General features: G+C 44.7%; 1 protein-coding gene across 3 annotated transcripts in view; it reads left to right on the forward strand.

Moving 5' to 3' along the window:
• CNST (consortin, connexin sorting protein) overlaps positions 1 to 12,859 on the forward strand; it is a 41,667-nt gene that overhangs the window by 5,357 nt on the left and 23,451 nt on the right. For all 3 annotated transcript variants that reach the window (XM_032215450.1, XM_032215451.1, XM_032215452.1), the window contains exons 3-5: positions 9,269 to 9,342; positions 10,083 to 10,477; positions 11,941 to 12,119. In XM_032215450.1, coding sequence (XP_032071341.1) covers positions 10,126 to 10,477; positions 11,941 to 12,119 — 531 coding nt within the window. In that variant the 5' untranslated portion in view covers positions 9,269 to 9,342; positions 10,083 to 10,125. The remainder of the gene's footprint in view (positions 1 to 9,268; positions 9,343 to 10,082; positions 10,478 to 11,940; positions 12,120 to 12,859) is intronic.

Raw genomic sequence — 12,859 nt, forward strand, 5'->3', positions numbered from 1 at the left:
ATTTAACACATTTCAGTCTTTTTCCTGAAATGATGTAGTCATCATCCCCACAGGACAGTCTTTAAAGATATGCTACTACTTCGGTACGCAAGTCACAGAGGCATAAGCTTCTGTTATTTTTTTGTTCATTTTTCTTACAAACTATATTTGTCATAGTGTAACATTTTCACCAATACTAAACAAGAGTTAAGGTTTTAATCAGAGGTTTGAATAATGTTGGAATGCGTATCTGGGATGCAGACATTTCTACAGGCTGGACCTGGGTAGTTTTCATAGAAAAATAAATGCAGCACATTCAGAAGGTAATTGTTTTGAAAGCATTTGATAGATCCATTACTATTTGGATCTATCTTTCACACAACAGGTAGTCCTTGACTTACAACTATTCATTTAGTGTCTATTTGAAGTTCCAGTGTGACTGAAAAAAGTGACTTATGACAGTTTTCACACTTACGATCATTGCAGCATCCCCATAGTCACATGATCAAAATTTGTAAGCTTGGCAACTGGCATGTATTTATGACATGAACACAGAATATAAAATGGCAAACTTTTGTCAAATTAAACTTACTTTTTGATAGGTTGTAAAGTAGGAATATAGCCAAATATCCAAGAGTTTAGATTATATGTATTCCTAATATCTCACAGTTAGGAAGGGAAAACTTTCTTTCTTCACAGGTTCTAAGTTCTTGAAATTATTGAAATCACTTTTACCAAAGTTAAAAATAAAGAAATTCAAGTAGTCACTAGACAACCCATAACACCTTGGATCATCCTTTCAGAAATATTTTCTGTCCAGATCAGTGGTGGGATTCAGAAATTTTTACTACCGGTCCTATGGGCGTGGCTTGTGAGCGTGATGTGGTTAGGTGGGCGTGGCAGGGGAAGGATACTGGAAAATCTCCATTCCCTCCCCACTCCAGGGGAAAGTTACTACAAAATCGCCATATCCTCCAGATCAGACTCTGAAGGCAGAGAATGGATGGGAGCGGGGCCAGTCAGAGGTGGTATTTACCAGTTTGCCAAAGTATTCAGAATTTCTGCTACCGGTTCTCCTGAACTGGTCAGAACCTGCTGGACCAGATTCTTCAATTCCTTCACAGTGACAGAACTTCTAATTTACTGCGTTCGCTGGAAATGCTGAGATACATTCAGAGATGTATTTGCCTTGAAAATAGCCCATGTTGAATTGTGTATGAGAGTCAAACAGCAGCACAGTACATGTTTTATGATTTTTGTAATATGTCATAAACTGCTTTATATTGTTTATGTCATTACTTGTTTTATAAAATTTGCCAAATTTCAATTCAATGGGAGTCGTGGGTCTGCATTTTTTAAACGCATTCTGTAACTTACTGTATATACTCGAGTATAAGCCTAGTTTTTCAGCCCACTTTTTGGGCTGAAAAAAGCCGCCTCGGCTTATACTCGAGTCAGTGAAAAATTTGCCCGAAATGGAGGAGAAAAAGGGGCGGGGCCATGCCGCTGGGTGACACTCGTGAATGGCCCAGTGCCCCTGTGAGTTTCCCCTCCCTCTGTGTCAGTTTGCCGCGCAGCGCGCACCGCACCATCCCCCCTCCTCACGTTCTAATGTAATGCAGGGCTGTCTTACGATTCCCCTTCCTCCCCCTCCTGCCGCTCTGCAACGATGTCCCACCTCCTCCTTGTTATGGCAAGCAGCCACATAGCGATGTCCCACCTCCTCTGGTACAGTGATCCAATGATAGGAATCACTGTGCCGTGTGTCATAGGAGGCGGGACATCGCTCCCGCGGCTGCACGGGACATCATCATCACAGCGGGACGTCAGCATCATGAGGTGAGTGAAGTATTTCATTGAATACACCGCTAGTTTACTGTTTTCTTTGAAATAAATATTCAAAAACATTATTGGTATCTATTTTTATTTTTGAAATTTACCGGTAGCTGCTGCATTTCCCACCCTAGGCTTATACTCGAGTCAATAACTTTTCCAGTTTTTTGTGGTAAAATTAGGTGCCTCGGCTTATATTCGGGTCGGCCTATACTCGAGTATATACGGTAGCCCATTTGAGATACCTTGGTTGAAAAGATTTTGCCTTTTGGTCCATTGTTTGCCTACTAAATCAAAGTTTTAAAACTGAAGCATATTGATGAGAGTCCAGTACAATAAATAATATTATGATTATGTTGCAAACAATGTTTGAATGGATAAATAATGTTATGATTATATTACACACAATTGTTTAAATGGATAGATGACTTTTTTTGTCACATTAATTGGAACTTGCAAAATCCATATCCTCAAGTAGGTATATTTCATAAACTGTTGAACAGCAAATTTAACAATGTACTGTTTGCTCAGTAAATAATACTTGTCTCCTTGGCTAATGAGGAGTTATGGGAAAGAAGATGACATAGAAAAGGTTACAAGAAGAATAAGATTAAATATGTCTTAATACAAGAACTAATAAATATTGAACATATCCTGTTAGAAGCAGTATTTTTAAAGCATACAAAAATTGGCATGAAGGTATTGAATTAAAAGACCGTTGGCTTACCTGAACGGTCGTTCTCAGGGCACTGCGAGGAGAGTCCAATGCTGGATTAACACAGCCTATCTGCCCTTGGACTGAGTGATGTTTTTCTGTTGACCACGCCTCCCTTTGCCTCTGCATGCTCAGTTTGAAAACGAAGGAGACAGTCCTGTAATCAGTTACAGTCAATACAGTCACATCGTGTAAGAGAAATAAACACCCCGGGCGGGTTTGGACTCTCCTCGCAGTGCCCCGAGAACGACCGTTCAGGTAAGCCAACGGTCTTTCTCCAATGCACTGCTCGGAGAGTCCAATGCTGGGACATACCCAAGCTATTGAGTCCCAGGGTGGGGAAGCGCCGGAGCCTCTGGAACTTCAGCTACTCTTTGCAAAACTCTTCTCCCAAAGGAGGCTTCGGCTGAGGCAAAAGTGTCAATTCTATAGTTTTTAATGAAGGCCGTGGGGGATGCCCACGTGGCCGCTCTGCAAATGTCAAGAATAGAAGCCTGGGTCGCCCAGGCCACAGAAGCTGCTGCGCTCCTAGTGGAGTGTGCGGTGACCCGTCTTGGAGCAGTCTTGCCCTGGTGTTCATATGCCAGCTTAATGCAAATGCGCAGCCAACGACCCACTGTGTGTGAGGAGACCTTGTGGCCAAGGGACGCAGGGAGGAAGGAGACAAAGAACGCCTCTGAACGGCAAAAGTCTTTTGTTCTCTTTACATACGTGTTCACCGCTCGTCTCACGTCCAACTTATGCCATTCACGCTCTGTAGGGTGAGAACGATGGGGACAGAAGTTGGGCAAAATAATCTCTTGAGTCCTATGAAACAGAGAGCTAATTTTTGGAGTAAAGGACGGATCAAGTCTCAGAATTACTCTGTCCAGGTGAACCACGCACAGATCCTCCCTGACAGAGAGAGCTGCCAGCTCGGATACCCTGCGTGCTGACGTAACAGCCACCAGGAAGGCAGTTTTGATGGTAAGGTGGCGTAGACTGGTCGTGCGCAAAGGTTCAAATGGAGCTTTCGTCAGAGCCTTAAGCACAAATGGAAGGTCCCATGATGGATACCGGTGAACAGCTGGCGGGCTGATGTTCGCAGCTCCCTTAAGAAAGCTCTTGATCTGAGGCTGCTGACTCAGAGAGTGAGAGGAGACCCTGGCCAGGATAGTGGACAGCGCTGCAACCTGACGTCTAAGGGTGCTAACAGCGAGGCCTTTATCTAGACCCTCCTGCAAGAAGTTTAGGGTCTGAGGGATCAAGGCTGATGAGGCCTCTGTCTCTAGTCTTGCACCACTATGAGAATGCAGCCCAGGTGGCATCGTAGATTCTAGTAGTAGAAGGCCTCCTGGACGCTTGTATCGTTCGAATGACCTGGTCAGAGAACTTCTGCTTCCTCAGGAGTTCCCCCTCAAGTGACAAACGGCTAGCTGTAGCCACTGGGGCTCCGGATGGCTGATGGCCCCCTGGCTGAGGCAGATTTGGTCCTGAGGGATTCGCCACGGTCTCTGAACTGAGAGACTGACCAGGTCTGTGTACCAGGGCCTTCTGGGCCAGAAGGGAGCTACCAAGATGAGGGCTGCCTTTTCGGCCAGGAACTTGTTCACCACCTGAGGAATGAGCGGAAGTGGAGGGAAGGCATACAGGAGTCCCTGAGGCCACACGGACCTCAGCGCGTTTGTTCCCTCCGCTAGGGGCGAGTGATAGCGACTGAAGAAGCGTGGGAGATGTGTGTTGTTGTGTGTGGCAAACAGGTCTACTTGTGGTTTGCTGAATCTCCTCACGATCTGCTGGAACAGGTCCGGGTGCAGGCGCCACTCTGAGTGGTCAATGTGTTGGCGGCTCAGCTAGTCTGCTTCCCAGTTGCTGATGCCGGAGATGTGATCTGCATTGAGAGAAGCCAGATGACGCTCCGCCCACCTGCCCAGAGCTTCTGCCTCAAGCATGAGGGCCTTTGAGCGAGTGCCCCCCTGCCGGTTTATATGTGCTTTGGTCGCCACATTGTCTGTCATTAACAGTACATGAGCCCCTTTTATGAGAGCAGAGAACCTTCGCAGTGCGAGGCGAGCTGCCCTCAGTTCCAGCCAATTGATGCTCTGAGCAGCCTCCCTCTGAGTCCACTGGCCTTGGGCTAGGTGACCCTGACAATGGGCGCCCCACCCCAGGAGACTAGCGTCCGTGGTGACAACTAGTCTTTCTGGCTCCTTGAACAAGCAGCCCTTCCTGACTGCCTTGGACCTCCACCATGCCAGAGATCAGATCACCTTTCGCAGGAGCCGAACGCGCCTGTGTGAGTTGCTGATCTTGGCCCTCTCCATGGGTAGCAGGAACCAATGCAGCTCCCTGACGTGGAGACGAGCCCAGGGGACCACCTTCAGGCACGATATCATTATCCCCAGGAGCTGGGACAGCTGGATGATTGGTACCGACCTGGCAAGGCTGCAGTGCTTCACTCTGCGTCTCAGGTTCGACAGCCAGTCTGGAGAGAGAAATACCTGGCAAGAGGTGGAGTTGATGACTGTACCCAGGTGCTGTATACAGGTGGACGGCCGGAACTGGCTCTTCTCCATGTTGACAGAGAAGCCATGTTGCTGCAGAGTCTGCACAGTTAGAGTGACATCGCGGTGTGCCTGCTTGGTGGTGAGAGAATGAATAATTATATCGTCCAAATAACATTCCAGACGTACCAGGTGACTGCGGAGGTGGGCCGCTAGCACTGCTAGTATTTTGGTAAATGTTCTGGGCGCAGATGATAGCCCGAAGGGAAGCGCTCTGTATTGATAACGCTTCCCTTCCGAACAGAACCTCAGGAACCGCCTGTGGGCCGCATGGATGGGAACATGCAGGTAGGCCTCTTTGAGATCTATTGAGGTCAATAGGTCCCCCTTCCTTACACAGTCCAGGATGGAGTGGAGTGACTGCATCTTGAACCTCTTGTAAGACAGATGCTGATTCAGGCTTTTGAAGTCCAAGATGGCCCTCCACCCCCCCCTGAGCTCTTGGGCACAAGGAAGAGGATAGAGTAGAAGCCCCTCCCCTGCTGATCCCTGGGGACTGGCTCTATCGCCTCTATCTCTAGGAGATGGCACATTTCTGCTCTCATGTGCTCCCTCCCTCTTTTCTGGGTTCCTGGGGGTAGGGCAGCGAAGAAACGTCCTCTGGGGGAAGGTTAGAAAGTTCAGGACAAGGCCCCTCCGAATGGTGTTGAGGACCCACTTGTCCGATGTTATCTCCTCCCACCTGTCGGCATACAGCCGCAGCCGCCCTCCGATGGGAGGATCCCTGCGACTGTCAGTTTCCTTTACGAAAAGTTCGGGAGCTACCACTGTTGTTTCCGCCTCCTCGGAATGGCCTCCGAAAGGAAGACTGGGATTGGTTGGCACGAGAACCAAAAGAGGATCTGTCTTGATGCCTATCCCCCCCTGCCTGAAAGGATCTCTGGTAGGAGGAAGGTGAGAAGATTGCCCTGCTTCCTGATTTCTGTAAGGTCTCTTACGAAGGGACCCTGCCCCTTTACGGTCACCCCTTTTAAGAGTTGCAGGAAGGATTTTGCATTTGTCTTTAGTTTCGGTGACAAACTTGTCCAGAGCCTCTCCGAACAGAAGGCCTCCCTTAAATGGGGCTGATGCCAGCTTCCATTTGGCTTTCATTTCAGCCTGCCAATGTCTAAGCCATAGGAGGAGGTGTGAAGTGATATTGGAGGCTAGGGCCCTGGATGAGAATTTGGCAGCTGTCAAGGTGGCATCCGCCGAGTACTCAACAGCAGTAATGATTTTGGTCAGCTCATGGCGCCCTCTAGACTTCCTGGGGGGCGGCCGAGATCTGAGTTGGCGCAGCCAGAATAAGGTGGCCCTGATAAAGAAAGAAGCAGAGGTGGATGCCTTAATGGCCCAGGCAGACGCCATGTGTGTTTTCTGGCACGCCTTTTCCAACCTCTTATCTTCTGCCTTTAGTCCCTCTAGGAGCTCAGCTGGCAGGTTTGAGTTGGAAGTCAGGGACACAACCGGGGCATCTACTTCAGGAAACTTCAGGATGTCTTCCATCCCTCCCCTCCAGGGCATACAGTGCCCTGTCACCCCCACTGGGGTTGGTCAGCGTGCCTGGCTGTAGCCACTGGCGCTGCACCGCATCCATAAAGAGGTCAGGTACTGGAATGACCTCAGGTGCTGCTACCGTTTCTTTGAACAAGCCATGTTTGTGATCCTTCTCAGGCTTGGAAGTGGGGCCTAGCTCCGTAGCCATCATGGCCTTGTGCAAGATGGATTTAAATAAAGACGGCTTAAACAGGCCAGTGAAGGCCGGTTTGTCAGGGGTAAGGTCTTCGTCTTCAGAAAGAGCGAAAATTTCCCCTTCCTCTTGCTCAGAACTGGAAAGCTCAGAATGAGATGGGCTGGAGGAGCCAGAAGAGGATACAGGCTCTTTGGAGGTGGAGGCCTTAGGTTGGTGCTTTTTCTTTGGGGCCTTGTCCTTGTGGGAGCCCCTGTGCTTAATTCCTTCAGCTATCCCCTGCGAAATGGCTAAGGAAATCACCTCCCTCATCTCATCCGAGAGAGTAGGCATTTTACCCCTCTTCAATTTCTGCTTACTGGGCCTGCGATGGCCAGGCCTGCCTGAGCTGGATTCACCCTTTTCACACTGGGAATCCTGGATGGAGTCACGTTCCTCCCCAATGGAGGAGCTAGGGGAGTCAGGGTACCCCCAAGAAGCCTCTGGAGATGGATCCCTTGATCTATAGTCATACCCAGACAGGAATTCACTGTCCCCAGGGGATTGGGCCTCATGATCAGGGGAAGCTAACTCCCTGCTGCGATGGTTCAGGCTAGGTTCTGGCTGATGGGGCCTAGAGACCTCCCTGGGATCCACTGTGGCTCTTGATGAAGACCTTTCATTGGAGCCCTTTGTGCCCTTTGCCTTTTTTAGCTGAGGGATCTAGCTTGCTGCGCTTGCTGGAGAGCCCTGCATGCTCCCCTAAGGCCTCCCTGCATTCCTCTGCCATGCTCAGGGCACCCACGGGGCCTGTAAGCTAGCTGGAGCTGGTATGGGCACGCGCTGGCCAAAACGGCTCAAAAGATGCTGGCAGACTCTTCAGGAGGGAAGGGCCGCCTGTTGGTCGGATTCCTTCCTCCCACCGCCCTCGGGTCCCCGAGACTTAGCTTCTTCATTAGAGGGAGAAACTAGCTGGCTCCCCAGACTAGTCTCTGGCCTCCCTGCGGTGTTCTGCCGTCGCTGAGGGCTGGATGTCTCTCCGCTAAGCCTGCCTGGGGCCTCCGCTTCTTTTGCTCTTCTCACAAGCGAGGCTTTGAAGATCTTCGCTCTCCTCACGAGCTGAGCATCCTCCTCATCTCGGCCTCGCTCCGGAGCATTCAAAATGGCGGCGGGTGCGCGCGCAGCCGCCTCCCGCTCTTTTTCACCCCTGACAGCCCGAAAAGCGCGCAAAGGTTTAACCATCGTCGCTGTTGCCGGGCAGATTGGAGACCGACATTGCCAGCGGCGAAAAGGCCTGCAGGCTCCCTGAACGTCGTCTGGGGCTTTAGAAGCCTTTGGGTTCTGGTGGGGATAGTCTCCCACCGCCCCTGCCGCCCGCCAGCATCTGCTGGGCGGGGGTCCAGTCCCCTGAAGCGCTTGCGACCAGCTGCTGCAGGGGAAGCCCGGGTGCCCTCTCAACGTGACACAAACCTTCAGAGGATTTAAATTCGCCATAGGATCTAAATTTTAATTCTGACAGTCCTTCCAACGACTGTATAATTCTTCAATCACAGAATATATAAACATGGTCCAATGTGGGAAACGTCCAGCCTATCTGACCTCAGACTGGAGCACACCCAAAACAGTCCCAACGGGCGGACTGAGTTTTCAAACTGAGCATGCAGAGGCAAAGAGAGGCGTGGTCAACAGAAAAACATCACTCAGTCCAAGGGCAGATAGGCTGTGTTAACCCAGCATTGGACTCTCCGAGCAGTGCACTGGAGAATAGAAAGTACCATATGGAGTATGGTCAATTAATTTTTTAAAGCATTTTACCTTTTCAGTCTGAATACAGGTGGGTAAGGAAATATTACTACAAAATAATTATCAGAATAACTCAGTAATGAAATTAATAACTGGTTTAGCATTTCATTGTTGGTTATAGTTTTCCAAAATTGGTATTTACCCAAGTCACCTTTACTAAATATTTTGTACTTCTTTGATCTTATCTAGCAATGTGGGATTTGATAGTTAATTTTTGTCTTGAAAACTATAAATTTCTAACCTGCATTTATAGTGTAATCATTAAGGCAAAGTCTCTTTGAAATGGTTTTTCCCTGTTTCTTGTCAGCTACCAATGAACTCGCCTCCCATCTCTTGACTGTTTATGTCAACTTTCCATTATTTCCCCAGCCTCCCACAGTGTCTCACATCTAGTATGACTCTGTGTATGTTGCTATAATGCTACGTTTTTATAACTCTACTGGCCTACCTTGTCTGGGCTTGGCAGCTAAACAGGATGTGGCCTGGTTGCTACTTAGATGAGAAATCCATCAGGAAATGCCAGAGCTGTAGGCTAGGCAGGGAAGTTGTAAAAAACAACAACATTGCAGAACAAGGCAGTGACAAACCATTTCTGTATTATTGCCAGGAAAAGAACATGGACATGTCAATGCAATCATCAGAAACCAAATATGATTCAAATAACTTTACCTTTTATTAATCAAAAATATGCACAATTTAACAACCTGGAAGAAACCAATAGCAAATCAATTTTGTCTTTTTGCTCAGAAAACATATGGAATACCTATAAAGTTGCCAAGACTTGAGCTGAACCCCAAAGAAACTTGATTTAACAGCAGCAGGTAATTTAGCTCTTACTACTGTACTCTCCTGTTTCTGAACTTAAAAGGTTGGGAAATTAATTTGATAGGAGTCAATAAATAATATATGAACAATCTTCTCCTATTTATGACTGGAAGTATTTGTACTATGAAATTAGTGACTTTAATTTGAAAACAGTTCAAGTCATATCTCTTATCATAGTGAAAATAATTTAACTTTCAAATTTATCATGTGTTCCATTATTTTAATCATCAATGCTCATTTAAACAGTCCTGCCAGATTTCATCTTTGAAAGGCAAATATTTAAGTATTTCTACTTAATTTTCCCCCATTTCAGAAAGGACATGAATTTACATCATAAAAGATGTGGAGTTTAAGGTTTACAAAGTGCATCTCAGATGGATAATTAATTGCTTAATGTAAGAACTAGCAAGGCAATTATTCTAATTATAATGTAAGCTTTTCTTTGTTTAAACATCTTGTTAAATATTAGATTCTCAGTGTTTGTGTTTGGCTAATTATAACACTCTGACTTTCACAAATGCACATCAGTAGATATATGGGTTTTAAGCCATTTTCTTTGAAATAACTATTTTTTCAAGACAATGCTATTTCATATTTATAGAATCTGATTATTATATTTCACAACTGTGAAATGCTACCTATCTATAATGGTAGAAAGCTCACTCCATTCCACAATCTTAGCAAAGGTTAGTAGTGAAGATACATTATTAACATCACTGTTTTACTTTGTTTTTAGTGCTGAGAGTTATTTGGACAAAGTGGAAATAAAGTTCACTATAATGGATGATAGGGAATCTCCTACAAATGATCTTCATTTAAATTTACAAGATGTACTTCATACTGACATACAGGAAGAAAGGATCAAATCTTGCTTGGCTTCTTCTCCAGATGAAAATGAAAATCAGTGTAACAGTAAGAAGAAGAAGAAGAATACTCTGAAAAACTCTCGTAATACAATGGGAAGAGTTGAGCAGGACAGCATTAATAATAACGAAGACAGTGGAGACTATTTATCCTGCTTCCAAGAAGATGAAAGCGATAGGGCATGTAAAAGTTTGAAATCAGATACACCACAGAAGCTTGGTCCTGAAAAAAAGAATCCAAGAAAAACAAAAAGTCCTAGCAGGAAAGGCAAGTGGTTTCCTAAGTACACACATATTGATGGTATAGCTCAATTTCCTTGAACTATTTTGTATTTGTACATTTTACTACACTTGGCAAAAATGCTTCAAATTTTCTTTTAGAAATTTCTGTCTAAACTCATATAGAGGATTGACTTCAGAAGCAACAACAATTTCAAAAACCAGATTTACAGCCCATCTTACTGCCTCCCAAGCTCATTCCCACATATCATTACAAGCTACCACCCAAACTCAATACTCATTATGCATTCTCCTCTTCTTCCAGTCAGATCCTGCTCTCACTCAGGCCAGTAGATGTCTAAAACCTAATTACCGTATTTTTCGGAGTATAAGACGCACCGGAGTAAAAGATGCAGCCAAGTTTTGAAGAGGAAAATTTAAAAAAAAAAATTGCACTCTGCAAACCTCCCAAAAATGGCCCATTTTTCGTGAAAACGGGCCTGTTTTTTCCCCCCAAAAGGCATGAATAGCCTTTAGGGGGAAGCAAAAACGACCCGTTTTTCACAACAGCCTGATTTTTTTTGGGAAAAAAGCATGCATAGCCTTTAAGTAGCTTATAGAGTGCTGCTGGGAGCTGGGGGGAGGAGCAAAATTGAACCAAAAACGGACCGTTTTTTGCTCATTTCTGCTCTCTAAATGCTTCCTAGAGACTCTGCACAGCCATTTTAGTGAAGGTGGCGGGGTTTGGGGAGGCAAAAAATGCTGTATTCAGTGTATAAGACGCACCCAGATTTTAAGCCTCTTTTTAAAGGAAAAAGGTGTGTCTTATACTCCAAAAAATATGGTACTGTCAGTGCAAAGGCTTGCAGAACCCTCTTATCTCTGATGAGGAAGAGCAACTATTTACCATCACTCCACTTACCCAATTCATCCTTATCAATAGAACCAGCATTCCCATGATCTTAACAGTTTTCGATCACTAGTCCTAAACAATGGAATAAAAGGGCAGGTCCTCTTGTGGATGAACAGTGGGTTAAAGAATAGAACAGAAAGATAAGGAATAAAATTTATCACAAAGGAGATATGTAGCCAGTTGGTTCTGCCAGGATTCCTGTACCTTAGGATTGGTGCTTTTTAATGCATTTATAAAATATCTGGAACTGGGTATGACTAGTGAAATAGTCAGGTTTGCTGATGCCACTAAATTGTTCATAATGGTAAAACAATAAGGAACTGTGAAGAGCTCCAAAGGGATTTCTGCAAATTAGGGGAGCGGGCATCAAAATAGCAAATGTCATTCAGCAAGAGCAAGTGTAAAGTGATTCTCATTCGGGTTAAAAATCATAAGTATTGCTACAAACTAATGAGACCTGAACTAACGGTGACAGAGACAAAAGTTTCTGTCAGCAGATCTATGTATCAAATTTGAAATTATCTGGGGTACTATATATTTTTTCTGACATTACGTTTTCTTAAAAGAAAAAGCAATTATTTCTCTTAATATTTCTGCAGTCAAACAAGACAAAGCTGACTTTATAGCAGTATCTTATGTGCAAGAGACAGATGGAAACAAGACAAATTCAAACCATCCTCTGAAAGAACCAGCTCAAACTTTACAATTTCTCTTCTCTCTTCTTCAAGGAGAATTTAAGCAAATTGATTCAAACGTGCTTCCCCTGTTCCTGCATCAGGTACTAAGATGTTGCTTACCTGTTTTTTTCATATTGTTGATGTTGATAGTGTTTATTGATTTCAAAATGTATAAGTAAACTCTCTCTATGTAATTTTAAGTATTGACTTATTAGAATCCGAATGTATTGCTTAGAGCATTATGTGTATTCTATACTTAGGTTATCATTTTCATTCCCCATCACTTCTGTTAACAGAATCAAGTGGCAGATATCAGTTCTACTTGAATGTTAAAGAATTACTACACTTTCTAAGAGATCAGGCATAGGTAACCTGCTGCTACTATGCACTTTCATTTGTACTCTCCAGTCTCCCTGTCTCTATTTGCTGTTTTAAAAAAAGTTTTGTGATTAAATTAATTAATCACAAATTAATAACAGCTGGCATGCTTCAAAGTACCAAACCCTTGTATAATATTTATCTATAGTTAAGCTGCACAAATATCCCACATAGATAACAAAACATCCTAAGAGTTTAGTTCAAAATGTGGTAAATTGATCAGTACCATGGCTTTTTGTGAGTGAGTTCTTTATACAATCTCACTGGTCCTAATAAAAAGGAAAGTGTGCTGCATTAAAGGAAACAGCACTTGGTTAAGTGGATGGATTATACATAAGGCAGCACTCTTCTGAATGTCCTTATTGACTATATCTGGCATCTGTATTGTCTTTTTTTAGTGTGTCAGGTAGCTTAATAGTTTAGTTTCGCTTTTTAAGCCTATATAATTTTTTATATAATTTTT

Source organism: Thamnophis elegans, chromosome 4 (assembly GCF_009769535.1).
Source record: "Thamnophis elegans isolate rThaEle1 chromosome 4, rThaEle1.pri, whole genome shotgun sequence".
Classification (NCBI taxonomy): domain Eukaryota; kingdom Metazoa; phylum Chordata; class Lepidosauria; order Squamata; family Colubridae; genus Thamnophis; species Thamnophis elegans.